Source organism: Cervus elaphus, chromosome 5 (genome assembly GCF_910594005.1).
Source record: "Cervus elaphus chromosome 5, mCerEla1.1, whole genome shotgun sequence".
Classification (NCBI taxonomy): domain Eukaryota; kingdom Metazoa; phylum Chordata; class Mammalia; order Artiodactyla; family Cervidae; genus Cervus; species Cervus elaphus.
In genome coordinates, this window is record NC_057819.1 from 102,483,197 (window position 1) to 102,501,990 (window position 18,794).

The following is an 18,794-nucleotide window of genomic DNA, read 5'->3' on the forward strand; positions in this document are numbered from 1 at the left end:
AGTGCCAAGGCGGGGAGCGCTTAGGCCCCGCTCGCCGGTGGCCGGGTAACCTCAGGCGAGCCACGTGACCCCAGGTCTCAGTTTAGGAACCTGTAGCAATGGGCCTGACCGCGTCCCTCAGCTGCGAGCGTCGCCACTAGGGAGAGGCAAAGGCTCGCAGACACCCCAACACCCGCTCGGGTCGCGCACGCCCGGACCGGGGAGAGGTGGGAGCGGCCACGAGCTCTGGGCCGGGCCGGAGCTGCCGGGCTCCAGAGGGGACGCCCCCCTCCCCACACCCCCCGCTCCCGGGCCCCTCTTCGCCGTGGGAATGAACCGGAGTCCTGGGCTCTGGTGACGCGGAGCTTCGGAGAGGAGCTCGCGCTGCGAGCGGGCAGCCACGGAGAGGAGCGCCCCCTCCCCGGGCGCCCGGGAGCGCAGACGTGGGCGGCGGCGAGCGGCGGCCCCCCTCCGCTCCCTTCCCCTCCCCCGCCGGCCCGGCCGTCCCCTCCCCGCGCGGCGCTCCCGCGTGTGCGGGTGTGTGAATGCGAGTCTCCCTCGCTCCTCTCGCACACGCTCCGGCACTAGTGCAGGCGGCCAGCCGGCGGCTCCGGCTCGCCCGCCCGCCCGCCGCGCCGCCGCCTCTGCAGTCGCAGCCGGGCATGGTGAGTGAGTGAGGTCGGGCCCCGCGCGCTCCCCCGCTCGCCGCCCGACCCCGGCCCGCTCCGTCCCTGGGAGCCGGCGGGGGCGCGCGCGCGCGCGGGGCCGGCGGCCGGGGATCGGGCGGCCGGTGCGCCCCGGGGCCGCCGGGCCCCGTCTCGGGAGCGGGCTCCGCGCCCCTCCCGGCCCCAGCCTCGCTCCTCGAGGGCTGCGCGCTCCCTCCCCGCCCGCCGCCCGCCTCCCGGTCTCCCCACCCCGTGACCGGCTCTCCGTCTTGTCCCGCAGGATCCGCCCGGACGGGACCACGCCGCCGCCGCCGCCGCCCGGAGCCGCGCTTCGGGTCCCGCCTGAGCCGAGCCGCGCGCGGGGCCGCCGCTGCCGCCGCCGGCGGGGGATGGGGCTGCCCGGGAGGCGCGCCGAGCCCGCGGGGGGAGCGCGGAGCCGGCGCGCAGCCTGAGCCCCGGCCGCCCGCGCTGGGCTGGTCCGTGCGTACCTCGCGCTGCCGCCGCCGCCGCCCGCCCGCCCGCGCCCCGATGGCGCCATCGCCCAGGCGCCGCTGACCGCCCCGCGCCGCCCGCCCGGCCCGCGCGGCCCCCCTCGGAGCCCGGCCGGCCCGGGGAGCGGCCTGCCGCGGAAGCCTCCCGCGCCCTCCCGCCCGGCCCCGCCATGGCGCTGCGGCGCCTCCTGCTGCTGCTGCTGCCGCTGCTCTCGCTCCAGCCCTTGGACCTGCTGCCCGGAGCCTGGGGCGCCCGCGGCCGCGCCGCCAACCGGACCCTGAGCGCCGGCGCCGCGGCCGTCGGGGGCCGGCGGCCCGGGGGCGCCCTGGCCCGGGGCGGCCGCGAGCTGAACGGCACCGTCCGGGCGCCCGGCGGCCCGGAGGCGGGGAGCCGGCGGGGACAGCCAGCAGCGGCGGTGGCGGCGGCCAGCGCGGCCGTCACCTACGAGACGTGCTGGGGCTACTACGACGTGAGCGGCCAATACGACAAGGAGTTCGAGTGCAACAACAGCGAGAGCGGCTACCTGTACTGCTGCGGCACCTGCTACTACCGCTTCTGCTGCAAGAAGCGCCACGAGAAGCTGGATCAGCGCCAGTGCACCAACTACCAGAGCCCGGTGTGGGTGCAGACGCCCAGCACCAAGGTGGTGTCGCCGGGGCCCGAGAACAAGTACGACCCGGAGAAGGACAAGACCAACTTCACCGTCTACATCACCTGCGGGGTGATCGCCTTCGTCATCGTGGCCGGCGTCTTCGCCAAGGTCTCCTATGACAAGGCCCACCGCCCGCCGCGGGAGATGAACATCCACAGGTGAGCGCGGCCGCCCGGCGTGGGTAGGGTGGCCCGCCTGTCTCCCCAGCCTCCCTCCCGGCGGCTCACCCCTCTTCTCAGGCTTCCCTGTCCTCTTGGCATCTCACCCCCCGCCCTCCTCGGGCTGCCTCCACTCTCTTAAGTCAACTTCTCTCCCCTGCCTCTTTGACAGGCAATAAATCAGAGCCTTCGGCGCCCTCTGCTCCATTTCTTCAGAACCGGACACGCACGCTTTGGTTGGTAGGGGCATTTACAGGGCCAAATAGGTATTGGTGGAATCCCCGAGTTTGAGTGTAGCAATTGTGCACCTTCCCGTAATCCAGGGTGGGGTTTCAGGGTGCAGGTTTCATGGCAGGTGGGCACCTCGCTGTAGGCGCTTATTGCATTTGGTTTTCTGAATCAAGCCGGAGCAGTCATCTTGGATGTAGGGAGCTGAACAGTGTTGGAACCTTACTGAAAAGAGTGTGGACTGACTGTTCCCGGGTGTGTAGAGAGATGGGGGTGATAGAGAAAGGGAGCCTCCTGGGTAAGCAGGAATTCAAATCTGTCCATTCCTTCTTGACCAAGGGCAGATGGTTTCTCTTCATTGCATCCTGCCGGGTAGGATGCTTATCTGCCCTGCTGAGACTGGAGGACTTGTTCTTTTAAGCCCCGTGGGCAGAACTCAGAGTGAATGCTTCTTGTTATGTTCAACGTGGTGGGCATCTTTCACTGCTTACACCAGGGAGGCAGTGGAGGGCTGCCTCCTGCCAAAACTTATGCCAAGGGCTCAAGATATGGTTGTCCAGGCTTCCACCCTGACTGCCTCCCACCCTGCCACCCTAGCTTCCGGAGCACCCCTTGGGAGGTCAAAGCTGAGGGAATGGAGAAACCAGTCTCTCTTTACAACTCAGGGAACCATGCACCCAGGGGATGCAAGCTCAGCTCTGATGAATGGCTGGACATGGTTCAGCAGAGTCTTTCAAGGAACGAACCCTGCTCTGGAACGTGCCTCCGTTTCTGGCACAAAATGTGGGCACTGCCCTAGTCATGGAGACCACCCCCTAGACCAGCCCTCCTTCTGAGTTTGCCTGCAGGCTCCCACCCAGAGTCCTAGAGCTTCAGCTCATCTCTGCACTCGGCTTGTTATCCTTTTGGCCTGAAAACCTTCTTCCCTTACTGCTGAGGACATCAATCACCTGTACCTTGATGAAGAGAGAGAAAGGCAGATAGAAATTTCTGGGCATCTCTTTTTCCCCCCCCTGGATACTGAGGGTGTTGAGAAAAGATGATGCTCTGTGGCTGATTTTGAGTCAAAATCCACAAAGTATGGGTACTTTAATATTGACAAACTCGAGTGTTGGAACTGAGCTTCCGAAAGGAGATGGGTTTATCGTCATCGCTCATTAACCCTGAAGCACCGTTGCTCCATCCCACCCCCACCTTGTCTCTCAGGGAGTAAGTCAGTGGCTAGAGGGAAAATGATGGAGGAGTTGTGACAAATAGTTTGTGCTCAGTCCTGGCTCTTAAAAGCAGAGGATCGGGGGGTGGAGAGCAAAATAAGGGCAAGGCACTCTGTCCTTCGGGTTTCATCTGGCAAAGAATTCTCTCTCTTGGCTCCCCTTCCTGAAGCAGGTGTGCTGGGTTCTTATTCCTCTGCCTCTGCCTCCAGGTCCCCAAGGTTGTCCACCTTCTCTTTCTTTGACTGTTTTGGCCTCTCATCACCCCTTCCAGGCTGGCTGTGGTCTCCAGCTGGCTGATTCCCATGAAGCTTTCTTTGGGTTTCTCTCGTCCCCAGGCCGTTCTTGTCTGCACCCCATTGGGAAACCTGTCCCTTGCCTTTTCCTCTGCCTCTTACTGAGTTTATTCATCATCCTCTGGGAGGATGCAGGTGGCCTGAGGAGGCTGGCGCTGGCCTCTGTTCTGTGGGCTGTGACCTTGGAGGGAGACGTCCCTGTCACCTCACCACACTGAACCCCCAGCCCACCCCAAACTAGGGTGACTAGTGTGTGTATGGGTGTGCGGCTCAAGGCGATGCCGTGGGGGCTGTTTTCTCTCCGAGTTTGGGGGAGAGAGGTAGCCATCGGAAGGGTGATGAGTTTCGGCCCTCAGACCATTATGTAAATGTGGGCTGTTTCTCCCTCAAATTCACCTCCTGATTTTATTCAGTTCACAGCACCTCTTCCAGCAGCTGCAGGCTCGCCTGATCAGTGCTTGGGAAGCCGTCGTGTTGATGCTTCTTAGGTAGGGGACAGAGCCCGTCTCTGTGTTTAAGGGGGTGGGGGAGGGGACAGAGCACAAGCGAGCCATCTAGGACACTCCCCGAGTGACCTTGGGCAGATCAGAGAAACTTATTTTTCAGTTCTGGACCACTTAGGGACATCGCAGCCCACCCCGACCTCTCCCTCGCCAGGCGTGGCAGGGTGAGTTTGCACATTAGCAGGAGCTTCCCACTGACTCCCGGGTATGCCCGCGTGGTACCACCACGCTCCCACTTTGCTTGGAGGTTGATGCTTGCTGTCCCAGGGAGTTTGGGGTGCAGATTGTCTTGTTGGGCAGGGGAGAAAGAGAGGGTGCTAGAGAAAGAGATAAATATTCACGCTGTAATGAGTCCTCCCTGGAGAAGGTGAGGGAGAAGGAACGTGTATCCTCAGAGGCCCACGGAGGAGGTGGGACGTGGGCTCTGTTCCGGACTCCTTGAAATAGTTCAGCAAAGGCATTTCCTTTCTGAGACGGCAAAGGTTATTTGACTTGTTCCAGCGTGTGAGCCTCTGTGAAGATGGTAGATGGGCAGACGGGCTGAGCGGGAGGGATGTTTGTGGGAGCGATAGAAGGGTCAAAAGAAGGATGTGCCTCAGGATGGGCCATCTGCCTCCTCAGGTGTCCGAGCCTGGCTGGCCCTCCGCCGGCCCTCTGCGCATCCCTCAGGGTGGGCCTCCCTCTTCCCTCTCCAGCCCCTGCAGGGAGGAACAGATTTAGTCTTTTCCAGAAGCGATTAGACCTTGCTGTCTGTGTGAGCCATCGCCCTGCGCCCCGCATCTGCAGGGAACCCACCAGCTCTCACACCGGAGCACGTGAGCATGGACTCTCAGCTGGACCCCAGGGCGGGGAGAGAGGTGGCCTTGGGGACCAGAGGCAGAGCCGGGCTCTGGTTCTGGAGAGCCCTGACATTGGGTGCCTGTCTTTCCCACCCGGGACCCCACTTCCCATCAGGATCTCAGCCTCATCTGGCCCTTCCTTTGCACTTGCCCAGGCTGAGACGCAAGCTGCCAGACCACGGGGCGTCCCCGCCCGGAGCTCAGTGTTCGGAAGAGCTTTGGCAAGGCTTCCCTGGGGCTGTCTGTTCAGTGAGGGCCTGCCGAGGCCCCAGGGGCAGGGGCTCTGCCCAAAACATGGCTTCAGAGAAGGGCTCCTCAGTTCTGAACCAGCCCGCTCACATTCCCACCCGTTCCTTCCTCCTCCTCACCCTGTGTTGATTCATTAGAGTCTTAGAAATGAGAATCATTCTGAGGGAGGAACAGTGTGCCTTTTTTTTTTTTTTTTTTTTTTAATGGCTAGTGAGGTCAGGAAGCTTTTAGGGTGCTGTAGGTGCAGTGGGTGAGGCCAGAGATGCCCAGGGTCCTCACTCTGCCTGCCCAGGGATGAAGGGTGGAGGAATTTAAGGTGCAGATGGGCGTGGAGAAGTGCTCAGGGCTGTGGGAAGAAAAACCTGAGCTGATGTCATTAGGGAGAAGGAAGCATATTCGTGACCCCAGGTAACCTAATCAAAATGGGCCTACATCTTGAGTTCTTCTGCTTATTTCTAGAAACATCAAGGGAACACTGTGTCCTACCTTTTCCTCCTACAGAAATTAATTACAAACCTGAAGAGCCCTGTTTTGTCCGCATAGGCCACGTAATTGCGGCAGTGGGACCACTCTGCCAACTGATTTAGTGAGTTCTCGTCCCAGGTTCCTGGGCAATGAATTGTCAAATCACTTCAAACACTCCATGTTTTGAAGCACCATGGGCTCACTAGAATGAATTGATCTAAACCGAGAGTCAACTTGTATTTTGGTTTTTTTTTTTTAAACTTCAAATATAGCAGTTTGAGGGAAAGGAAAAAAATGCATCTTGCCTTGGACTGAAAGTCTTAGCCTTGCATGTTTTCCATTTTCTTGGAGTAAGAAAAAATGCAGAGAGTGAGAGAAGTGAAATTGTGGAAGAATTTAGGAAGGCTTATGAGGGGAGAGGTCAGGGGAAGGATACCAGGAAGACAGAAAGGAGCAACAATAGGAAAGGGAGGAAGGTGACCAGGTGCCAGCATGGACTGCACTGCCCAGATCCCCGGCGCTTGGTTTCCTCCTGACCCTGCAGCCACTTGCATGTGTGTTCATTCAACAGATGAGCCCTGCCCACCAGCTATTGGCACAGAGCATTTCAAATCATAAAATGTAAGCCTGTTACCTTTGACTCATGAGGCTAAGCAGAGTTCATTCTTAAAAAAAAAAAAAAAAGATATATATATATGTATATATATATCTCAATTCAGTTCAGTCGCTCAGTCATGTCTGACTCTTTGTGACCCCTTAGACTGCAGCATGCCAGTCTTGTATGCTGGATTTTAGTTGCAGCATGTGGGATCTAGTTCCCTGAGCAAGGATCAAACCTGGGCCCCCTGCATTGGGAGCTCAGAGTCTTAGCTACTGGACTGCCAGGGAAGCCCCTAAGCAGAGTTCCTTTTTGATGGAGTGGGTCAGCCATGCAAAAATCCTGGCGCTTGGGGAGTCCTCCCTGGAACGTTGTTTGCTGTCTTCCTGGGTGCTCCACCCCCACCTCAGCCCTGGAAGGCATGCATTTCTGTCCCCTTTCCTGCTCACACTCAGAGCACGTTCATTTGAAGAAACCTTCTGCTGTGGTCCTAAGAGTTGACCCACAGTTTCCGGCTGCTAGGACACAGGAGGAGAAAGAGCCCAGTGCATTGTTTTCAACCTGTTTTAATGAGAGATCAGAGTGAGCATGCAGTCGATCTCAGATCAACTATGCAGGAAGCAGTGGTTTAGAGCTGAAAAAGTGAGCTGACCAAGAGATGATCCCAGATGGACAGGCCCTGGGGCCTGGGAGAGAAGGGAACGACTCAAAAAGAAGCTTCCTCTTCTCAACTCCTCTGCCTGTTTCTCCATGGCCTGAAGGGATGGTCACAAGGTCTTCGGTCTGGCTCCTTCCCTAGAATCAGTGAGAATCCCCAGCGAGTGGTGGAAGGAGCTCCCAGCCCCTGGCTGCTGGGTATCATCACTGGCCTTCTCTGCCACCCCTGTCCCTCCACTCAAAGTCCCGCAGAAGCTTATTTTTGAAATTAGGATGAATTCAAGTGCATTTTTGTCTTACATCCTTTGACAATATATATCTCATGGAGCCACAGAGTTGTGGTTTGAATTTCCTAGTGTCAAGACCATCTCAGATGGGCGATGGGGACAGGGAACTTTAATGGACTTGATGAGGACCTGGGTTGCGTTCATTTCTGTGCGCGTTCTCAGGCGCTCAGTCGTGTCCCATTCTTTGTGACCCCTGGGCTGTAGGCCACCAGGCTTCTCTGTCCTTGGAATTCTCCAGACAAGAATACTGGAATGGGGGTTGCCATTTCCTTCTCCAGGGGATCTTCCCAACCCAGGGATCGAACTTGTGTCTTCAGTATCTCCTGCACTGGCAGGTGGCTTCTTTTACCCCTGAGCCCAAGTTTATGTTTGAAATACATTTAAAAATGTGATTCCCCCCGCCCTTTTCTCTATCTTAGGAAACACCTATTTTTTTATTTCTCCCCAGGTCACATTTATGACTCCACACTCCCAGCATCTTTTCAGTTGCTGCAGACAGGAACGAGGGCTTGGTGGGAAGCTTTATCAGTGACCTCTCAGAAGGTCTCAGTTCTTTGGCCTTGAGCAGGCTTATTTTCCACCTATTCAGGGCACATTGCTAACCTCGTCTATATATATACATTTAAATTTCTGGAAGTAAAACCAAAATGCTCTGAGAAGTCAGAGTAGTACTTTCTTTTATTTTGTCATCCATGGGCACAGAACCATAGAATTTTTATTGCAGTCTAGTCATTTAACTTAGCTCTGTAATTTTGTAAGCCAAGCAGCTGGAGCCCAGGGAGGCCAGATGACAATGCCAAGGGCCCCCAGGGAGGGAATGAGCGATATTGAACTAGAAGCCATGGTGCTGGTGTCCTGGGCCACCAGGTCAAGCCTCGTCTTCTCACCTGGTGGGAAATCTCTCCTATTTTACTTTATGTACATGTGTCTTAGTCATCACCAGATAACTTTCAGATATTTAGAGATGTGAGTGACAGCCTTCTCCCTCCTACTTCCCTATATTTTTATTCAGCCCTTTTCTCATTCATTTTTTCCGTCCACTAAAATGACTTGCGTTTACTTCCTTGGTCCCTGGCAGTTTCTCCGAATTCCTTTGTAAAGGGCAGTACCCTGCTCTGAGGTTATTATTATGATCCTTTAATAATAGCTGAGTAACGCAGACCATTTGAAGAAGGAAAATACAGCACAAGCCACAGAGTTGTGAACGAGAGCAGTGAGTTGTGGATAAAACTGTGGGCAGAAACTTGTAATTAAACACACGGGCTGTGAATGCCTTCTGTCTCTCCCAGCGATGGGTGGGAATGCTGGAACCCACCAGGTAGATGCACGTTTCAGTTTTTGCCAGAGACCAGAGCGCCCCTGATAGCTCAGTTGGTAAAGAATCCCCCTGCAATGCAGGAGACCCCGGTTTGATTCCTGGGTCAGAAAGATCTGCTGGAGAAGGGATAGGCTACCCACTCCAGTATTCTTGGACTTCCCTTGTGGTTCAGCTGGTAAAGAATCAGCCCGCAGTGCGGGAGACCCGGGTTCGATCGCTGGGTTGGGAAGATCCCCTGGAGAAGGGAATAGCAACCCACTCCAGTATTCTGGCCTGGAGAATTCTATGGACTGAATAGCCCATGGAGTCGCATAGAGTCAGACACGACTGATTGACTTTCATTTTCAGAGTGCCCCCAGACATCCCTTGGCCCCCAAAGTGGGTGATTTCAGGTCTGTCCTCCAGGATGGCTCCTGCATGTAAGACAGCTCTATGACTCATGGAAGCACCTTCACTGGCACCCATCTTGCTTTTTCTCAGCTCTGGGCTGAGATATTGCAGGGCCAGGGTGTATACAAATTGAGGGGACCAGAGAAGCTTTGAGGAGGATGACTGATGAAGCTGGAAACTTGGGTTCCATCATTCTGTTGAAATTCACCTCTGTGGCTTGCAGTTTGGGGCTTTCACCCGCAACATGCCCAAGTCCTCCTGGGAAAGAAGCAGGATGTACCTGTCCTTGTGTGTCATCCTTCTCGGTGGTCACCTTGGGAAACCACCTGCTGATTCTCCCCAAGAAATTTTTGCCACGGTTCCTCTCTTGGAAGTGCTTTCAGAGCCCATGTGTGTTGTTTTGACTTTTCATCATGCTAGCATATTTTTATCCTCCTAGGGTAGATGGTTATAAGCTTCTATGTCACGGGGCTGAGGCTGATGAATGAAAGAGGTGTTCAGCTGGTTACTGATCAGAAGGGAGGGAGACCTGCTTGCCCGGAGGCCGCGTCAACTGCCTCCAAAGGCAGGGGCCCAGAGGAGGCATCCTGGTGCTGAATGCATTCGAGTCCTCTGCTCATGATGACCGCTCGGAAGGGGCCCCTCCCTACATGGAAGGGTGATTACTGCCCTTAAGAAAAACAGCTTCGTGCTCTCCCTGTGTGTCTTGGCAGACAGCAGAGGAGCTGGGAGAGGGGGAAAGAAGGGGTTTGGTGTGCAAAAAAGGGCTCAAATAACCCCCTAGAAAAGATTAAATATGGTCCCACATTTCTGCATGAGATAGTAGACAGGTAGCCCAACTTTCCTAGTTTGATTCTGAGGGTAGAGGGACCCAGTTTCTTTGGGATGCATGCGGCCAAGCATGGGGGTCAGAGCCGGGTGTCTGCCATGCCCTGCCTCCCCTCCCCTCCATCAGAACGCCAGCACCTCTGCAGTCTGGCACGCAGATGAGGTCACCGCTTGGGCTACACAGCCACTGATGAAGCAGAAGTGTTTGCAAGCACAGAAAGATGGGGTTTCCGGTGAGCATTGCTGGGCGAGTCCTCGTGTGCTAACTGTGCCTCCCCAGACTCCCAAAAGTACATTCATTCCACGGGGTTGATCACAGAAATGGAGCCAGGATGGGGCAGGCTGAGTTTCAGGGCAGGTGACAAGGAGCCATCAGGTGTAGCAGTTGTGGCCAAGTCCTGTTCCTCTTTGGTGCTGGTGAGGCAGTGGGCTGCGCTGCTGTGCCTTCTTCTCGGGAGCCAGTGGGTGCTGAGGGGCTGGGGCAAAGCCTTTGCTCCCACCAACCCCTCACGGCCACTCTGGAGCACTCTGGGAGAGGTCAGTTCTGCTCTGCCGCTAGCCGTCCCCCTCCCTCTGCTCAGGCGTCCGGAAGTGGAGAACTGTGTCTCCCTGGAGCTTCTGATGCCTGACCCCATCACCTGTCACTCCAGAAAGCCAATGTTTAGGACCTGAGAGCTCAGTTAGGTGAGAACTCAAGGTCACGTGGATGAAGCAGGAGTTGTGGGGGATGGGGAAATACTCAGAAGAGCACCCCTCCTCCAGGACTTCCTTCTGTACCTGGCATCCTGTGTGAGCTCACTGCATCCTTCTACCACCCTGAGTCTGGAGCCGTTTCGCAGAACACAGAATCAACTCAGAGAGGCTTAGTAACTTGCCCAAGATCACACAGCTAGTCCATTGCTGGCCACTGTCTCCTTTGCGGGCCAGCAGGGCACCTGGCTCTCACCTTCCTGAATGTAAACGAGTCAGTGATGCTTAGACTGCTTGAGAAAGCAAAGAAATCATCCCCCGTTGTTGTTATTCAGTCACTCAGCTGTGTCCGATTCTTTGTGACTCCATGGTCAGCAGCACGCCAGGCTCCCCTGTCCTTCACTATCTCTGAATTTGCTCAAACTCGTGTCCGTTGAGCTGATGATGCCATCCAACCATCTCATCCTCTGTCGCCCCCTTCTCTTCCTGCCTTCAATCTTTCCCAGCATCAGGGTCTTGTCCCCTGAGATGTGTCATTTCTGTAAGGGACCGGAGGATGAGTGACCTAAGGACCAGGGTACCTAGATTCTGGGCTGGTGGACCCATTTGCATTGCCTGCAGGCATAAGGTGCCCGAGGCAGTGAAAAGGGCTTCTTTTTGAGAATCATTCGAGCTCATAATCTACTTTTCGAGATTTTACTGGTGGAGGATTGTGAAGACAATACCAAGAAAAGGTAAAAAGTAAAAACACACAAAAACACACTGGTTTTAATTGGAGAAAAAAAAAAAGACCGTCAAACAACTTCCCCCTTAAACCTTTGCAATATTGAAAGGACTCCCCCAGAGCAATTCTGCAGGAGTCCTGGCTCCTGAGAGTAATGGGGCACTAGAGAAAAGAAGCGATTTGAGGGGTGAGAGGATGGACCTCGCGCCATTCCCAGTTTTAATTACAAAGACGTATGGCTCACAAACAGCTCCATTTATCACAGCTCCCCACTCTGCCCCATTTATAACATCGAGCACAGTGCTCGCCAGACCCAGAATCCCGGCCAGCTCACCCTGCCTCCCCGCTCTACTTCTCTGAGCCCTGCGTTCTCATTCCTCAATCTTCACCGGAGTTTCTCTGCTTTTCCAGGCCTCAAGCCCTCTGTCCCGAAAAGCCCATGAAAAGGAAAGAGCCCTGGGGTTTGCTCTCTAGCTTCAGCCATCTTGACCGCTGGTGGTGGTCCTGCTCACGGTCACAGCTATGGTGGTGGTCCCTGGCAGAGCTCACATTCCCGGGTCTGCAGCTTAGGTCCTTGACCCTCCGATCAAGGCAGGTGTGGGAGCGTGGAGGTTTCTGGGCACTGTTTGCAGCCCCCACCCTGGTCAGAGGGGCAGGAGAACCCTGGACCCTCCTGCCCTGGTCCCACCTCGGGACCCATGGAAGCTGAGTTCCAGCCAGGCTCTGGGTAGCCGCGAGCTTGGCCCCGTTCCCCAGCGTTTGGGAGGGGAGTCACAGCTTTCTGCAGGCTTCACAAACACTCTCATTCTTCCTTGCTTTTTTGGCATTTGGTCTCGTGTACTGTTCCCATTAGCTCCGACATTAAAGTCTCATTACTTAGGACATCTGTCCTCTGGACAGAGTCGCTGTTCCCTCAGCCAAATGTCCTCTTCTGGGAAGGAGGCTTCCCACCCAGACAGTCAACACTTCCCTCTTCCTTCCATCCTGCTGCTCCAGCGAGGAAGGATTTGAACCCTGGGAGTAGGTGCCAGAGTGAGAAGGAGGGGAATATGTCCAGAACCCACCCACCCTGGACTCTGAGGTTCTGGGGTACAGACCCCTGGAATCTGGGGCAGGGAGGGGGCCGGCCCCCATAATAGCAAAGAAGATGTCTCCAGGAGAGCTTTGCTCCCTCAGTCCTCTGATCAGCCTCAGATCCTCTCGGTAGGAACTCTGGCCTCGGTCACCCCCATGTCTGGGCAACTGAAGGTGGCCCTATGTTAACCCACCTCCTGAAGTGACTGGGCAGGAAGCCCAGCCCACGTGCTGAGGCTGCTCCAGAACTTTTGGAAGAATCTGGACTCCAGCCTCCCTCTTGGACCTTCTCTGCCTTTTTATTGTATCCTGAGAAATCTGCCTGAACATTCCCAGGAATGCTGTCCCGTCGGCTCGGAAGGCTCTTCAGGCTGTGGGAACTCACTCAGCTCTTCTGTCCTCAGAGCCTCAACAGCCAGCTTCTTACCCACCTCTGTGCCAGCGCCCCCTCCCCCACCCCCAGCATCTGCGACGAGAACCCGGCTTTCAGCAGAGGATCTGCTGCTTGTCCCTCTGTCTTTTAAGTCACATCATTAAAATGTTGCTTCTTGTTCCTCTCGGTGTCTTTGACCACCGAGGCCTCTGTCTCCATCTGTCCTTCTTTTGATTCCTCCTCTGTTGAGAGTTCTTTTATTCCTTTCCTCACTTCCTCTAGTTCTCCTTCTTAAACTTGTCCTGTCCTGCTGTAACTTCATTAGACTGCATCGATTCAGACTCTGCTAATTCAAAATTTATCCAAATGGGACTTCGGCTAAGTTGCTTTTCTTTTCTCTGTCTGATAAAAAGCTGTGACGAACAGATTAATAGCTCAGACGAGACCGCAGGGATGGTACAGGGTGCGTCCACCAGGCAGAAAGACAGACTGTGTTCAAGCAGGCCCTTCTGCAGACAATCGGCATGCTAATTACAAATCATTCTTATCTGTTCAATAAAGTAGCTCTCCGAAGATCAATTTTTTTCTTTTCTTTTTTTTAGCCTAGTTGGTAATCCTGCGATGGCCCAGGAAGCCGTAAAAATGCATTTCCTTTCAAGTGTGTTATAATTTCCACGTCTGTGTTATTGAGTGGCATTACTAGCCCAACCCCATGTTATTGAGTGGGATTACTAGCCCACCCCATTACTAGCCCACCCCCAATCTGCTGGATTGGTGATGCTTGCCCATCGGGCTGCTTCAGATTCCCTTTTGAATTCCCTCTGGGCGCTCCTACTAATTTCCCTTCTTTTTGTTTTCTGTTCTTTTGTATTTCCCTGAGGTTCTCAATCTGTAAACTCTCTCGCCCTGGGCTTTGATGGATTATGCTACCACGTGGGGTTCCCCTCGCTCCCTTGGGCCACAGGAAGACCAGCTGGGCATGAGAGGCCAGGGACCTAGAAGCTGACAGGACGACTGGCCCTGTCTCTGGGTTTAAGAGGACAGATCTCTGTCTTGCCTCCGTCCGTTCTTCCCCTATTGTCTGTTCCCGCATTGCTGTCCCGACACCACTCTTTGGATTGACCAGGCAGCATTGCATCCACTATAGGACAAGACAGGATGTCCTTTGTTATTGTTCAGCGGCTAAGTCTTGTCCGACTCATTCTGAAACTCCATGGACTGCAGCACGCCAGGCTTCCTTGTCCTTCACTCTCTCCTGGAGTTTGCTCAAACTCGAGTCCATTTAGCACACCACTCCAGTGTTCTTGCCTCGAGAACCCCGTGGACAGTATGATAAAGGATGTCCTTAGAGGCACCCTTACAGGAAAGGACCTTGGCCTCTTTCCCTTGGCCAGCTTCGGTGGCTCTCGAGGGACCCCTAGCTAAGTAAGCCCCCTTCCTCTCACTCCTGGAGGTCAGCATCCGTCTTTCTCTGCCTTAGAGCGTTTCCTGAAAACAGGAAGCAGGCTCATGGCAACTTCTGTCACTTTCTGTGCCCGTGACCAGGGCTCAGCCCTGCTCTGGCCTGTTGCCCTGCTCTGGGGTGGGGGACTCTCCAGTTGTGGAGGCGTGTTCTTCTCCGGCCCCTTCTGTTCTCAGCGCACCTGGGAGGCTCAGGTCCACAGAGATAACTCGTATCCTTACACACGCGGCAGCCCCGGGCTGCAGGAGAAAATGCATTTTCCTCGCACACTCCACTCATATAAGAATGCTCTCTGCACGTGGCCTCCTGCGAACGCTTGTCTTTAACATCTTAAACTCATGGACCCTCTTGGTTCCCAGGGGCAGATGATACGTTTTAGTGCCTCTCCCTCTGGGCGCCAGATGTGTCTAGAGCTGGGGTTCCCTCTCCCCCTGGAGGTGGTGTGTTCCCTTCCTCGGACGCAATTCTCGTTCAGTTAATTCTTGTGGGAAGCCAGGATTCACTTTCCTCTGAGGTCTGCCCACTGGAGCATGGGCTTCCCTGGTGGCTCAGCTGGTAAAGAATTCACCTGCAATTCAGGGGACCCTGGTTCGATTCCTGGGTTGGGAAGATCCCCTGGAAAAGGGATAGGCTACCCACTCCAGTGTTCTTGGGCTTTCCTGGAGGCTCAGTCGGTAAAGAATCTGTCTGCAATGCAGGAGACCTGGGTTCGATCCCTGGGTCGGGAAGATCCCCTGGAGGAGGGCCTGGCAACCCACTCCAGTATTCTTCCCTGAAGAATCCCCAAGGACAGAGGAGCCTGGTGGGCTACAGTCCATGGGGTCACAAAGAGTCGGGCATGACTGAGTGACTAGGTACAGTGGAGCAACCTCCACCCTTGGGTACCCCACCCTTTCAATAGTTGCATTGATGTGAAGGTACTTAAACTTGGAAATGACAACAATGTTAAAAAAAATTTTAAAAAAAAATTTTTTTTAAAGAAGGAAGGAAAGAAGAAAGAGAAAAAAAGAAAAAGGGATGTAGGAAGAAGAAAAAAAGAATTACTGAATCTTTTGCAGAAAATGTTGCCCTGATCCGTTTAACCCATTTGCCCTTTTAATGCCTGGACAGAATCCTTGTTTTGCTTTTTGCGCCCTAGTGGAAGCCTGACTTGTGCTGGGCTCACAGGGAGGAACGGGCACTCAGCACTTGGCTTGCAGAATCCAAGTTCAGAGTTTGGCAAAGCTGGTGTGTGACCAGATGCATTTCTGACCTCAGGCCTGAGTGGAAAATATGGGCTGTAGGTGGTCCCTTCCAGGATGACCCGTAGCCACAGGCCTGCCATGTGGCTCCCTCTCCACGGCAGGCGTTTTGCCATCTGGCTTGCCTGAGTCAGCTGCCCGGCTCCCCTCTTCCACCTGTATACATGTGCTTTCCTCGTGGTGCTATCGGCTGAGCCTCTGTAGATCCTGGGAGGTTGTATTTGGATTTATTTATTAGTCAAATATTTAGGTAGTGCTTACAAGGTACCGGGTTCTGTTCTAAGTGCTCTACAAGTACAAACTTGTTTAATCCTCGTAATAACCCTAAGAGCTGGACGTTATTTTGAGGCCTTAGCATTTTGGCCTTAGTTTTTCAGCAAGAACACAGAACCTCAGGGCACTTAAGCAGCCACCTCATGATCACCAATATCCTGAAAGTGAAGTGAGAAGTGTTAATCACTCAGTCGTGTCCAGCTCTTTGTGACCCCATGGACTAGAGCTCTCCAGGCTCCTCTGTCCTTGGAATTCTCCAGGCAAAAATACTAGAGTGGGTAGCCATTCCCTTCTCCAGGGGAATCTTCCTGATCCAGGGATCGAACCTGGTTCCCCTGCATTGCAGGCAGATTCTTTACCGTCTGAATCAGCAGGAAAGACCCACCAATATCCTGGGTTGTCAGAATTCTGACCCAGGTACTCTGGCTCCAGACTCCCATATTTAGCTAGTAGGTTATAACCACCTTCCTCTTGCCTCTCCTATAGATTTATGCCTGTGCTTAATAGCAAATCAAGAAGATGACTCCAACATATCAACAATAAGAGCAGCGGCAGGTTCATATATTAGCTCATCTATCACCTGGCTGCCCAAGTGGTCTTGCTAACAGATCTTGGTAGCATTTCCATTTTCCCATTTCCAAAGGGTAGCTGCCCTTCACGCATTCAGATCTTTGATGCATGCTCAGACAATCCAAATGTTTCCAAAAAAATCTGCGCTTGATGTAGATGCTACCGCATTTCCTAGGCCTGGGTAGATTTTCACGTGATTTGTGAGACAAGGGGTGGTGCGTGGGGAAGAGACACTATTAGGGATGAATCACGGTTCCCGGGGATGTGCGTCGACTCGGTGCCAGGCCTGAGGCTGACCGTGGGGACAGGTGCCCACGGGGTTGCAGTGATTGCTCTGCTGGCCTGAAGAGCAAAGCCGGCCAGCTGAGCTTTCCCTTGCTAAGTTCGGCCGTGCTTATTGGCCACGATGAATTCCGACTGGGCCGGGGACAACTCGGACCTGGGGAACGGCTGGGCACAGATGCACAAACATTGTTATCACAACAAAAGAGATTCTCGCCATCCATTCGGAGCCTCTGTGTATGTGGAGAGCAGTCTTGTGCGCACACAAAGCTGGCAGCTGTGTTTTTCAAGTGGACTGTGAGAGACCCAGGAAAAGGGAGAACTGAATCAAGCCATTCTCCTTGGTCCGTGTTTATTAAAAATATATTCACTTCAATTGTCTGGAGTGTGTGTTTCAGAGAATAAAAGCACCCTGGCTGCCCAGTAGATAAGAATGAAGCTGAGGGGAGAGAGGATGCTGGCTATTTCCTGAGTGGCAGGGTCAAGTAAAAGCTCAGTCATCCAGGACTCAAATAACCAGGGTATTTCATTTAACCGGAGTAGAACATCTACCCTCTACTTTTAGGAGAAATAGCATAGAAGTAGCAATCAGAATCTTCCATGGTTCATTCCACAGTTTTTATAGGAATTCCATTTCCCAGCTTGTCTCCATTCTACTGAGTTTTCTCTGTGAAGAGAACTAAAGATTAGGTTGGTGGCCCTCTCATGGAAGAACCTTGCATTTTTATAAGTAATTATATTCAGTATACTCTACTTAATTAGGCAGGAATGCTTTTAGAAAATTCTTCAAAAACAAGAGTGTTCTCATTAGTCGTTAGGAATAAAAAAACATTAACCAGAATAGCTTATTCATGGAATAGTTCATCTCTTTGGCCTTTTATCATCCCGATCCAAAAGCATAATTTTTTTTCCTGCTCCTCCGGAAAAGAGAAAGGTCCTGATTAAGAGTCTCAGCTCTCCAGCTTGCCTTGCTCTTGATACTGAAAGATGCAATGAACACCAGCTAGACTGATTTCCTCCCTTCCATGGTATTTATGTGGCCCTGAGAGCCAGAGACTGGCAGAGGCAGAAGGCTGGTTTCCATTTGTTCTGCTTCAGTGAGCAGAAATATACAGGAGATCTTCATGAAAAGTATGTTAATTGAGATCAAAAAGACTTCTGAGATAAACTAAGTGTTCCTAGCTTCCCCACTTCATTTAAGGGGAACCTAAGTTTTCCTTTCTGCTCAATGAGTGGTAATCAGGACAAAACAGTTCCAGGTATTTTATGTGGCACTCTTCTGCCACATTTATTTTAAACTTGGAAATGCCACAAAGTCCTGGGACTTCTGGATGGAGGGCAAGAACTCCATAGAGTAGGGCTTGTGCAGAGCAGGGGTCTAATGAAGTGTATTGGTGTCCTACTCAAGGGTTTCATTTGATGGAAGATTGCCTGCGAGCACAATGTAAAAACTTTTATGGCTGTTGATTTTGATGGTGATGAAGAGAAATGGGCAGTTGGGTGACCACTGAGTTCTGTCTGGGTAGATTTTTCTACTAAAGATTGAACACACTGTACAATGTCATATTCAGAGACCGTTGTAGGAACACAGTAGGTGAAAAAGTAAGTATGATTAAATGATGGAGGATTGGAAGGAAAGATGGATGGATGGGTAGATGAAAGGATGGATGAATGAACTGACGGAAGGATAGGTAGGTTGATGTTTGGGTAGATGGATGGGACAGATGGATGGATGAATAGATAGACAAATGGGTGAATGGATAATTCAGTGGTATAAAGTCAGCCTCTGTAGTTGAATCCACTTACATTTGAAATCAGGATCTACCGCTTATTAGCTGTGTGACCTTGGGCAAGATATCTAACATTTATTAGTCTTAATTTTCTCATCAGTAAACTACGGTTACCAATAGCATGTACTCTATAGGGTCCTTTTGAAGGTTATACAAGATCACACATCAAAGAGTTTAGCACTATGTCTGGCACATAGTAATTGCTCAGTAAATTAAAGCCTTTAATTTCCTAAGCTGGCAGAACTATGAAGCAGAGTTATAACCAAGGTTTTGTTTACTTTTCTAATGTTGAGGGAATCGTTTGCCATTTTGAGACAGATTTCATGTCTTGAATGCAAGTAGCACACATCAGAATGTTGACTGGGCTTAGTCCCTACAGGGGTTGTGATAACTCAATACTTAGGAAGATGCAAACGCACTTTCATTCCTTGAGACCACTGACAACATTAACCAAGGTGTTAAGCGAATGAATAATTGGTCTTGACCTGAACACTCATTGA

General features: G+C 53.1%; 1 protein-coding gene across 3 annotated transcripts in view; it reads left to right on the forward strand.

Annotated features, from left to right (window-relative positions):
- The first annotated feature begins 1,219 nt into the window (after positions 1–1,219).
- Positions 1,220–18,794, forward strand: part of SHISA6 (shisa family member 6) — a 254,345-nt gene continuing 236,770 nt past the window's right edge. For 2 of the 3 annotated variants that reach the window (XM_043903867.1, XM_043903868.1), the window contains exon 1: positions 1,306–1,946. In XM_043903867.1, coding sequence (XP_043759802.1) covers positions 1,306–1,946 — 641 coding nt within the window. Of the gene's footprint in view, positions 1,947–18,794 lie in introns of all 3 variants that reach the window. The other variant, XM_043903866.1, reaches the window with a different exon arrangement.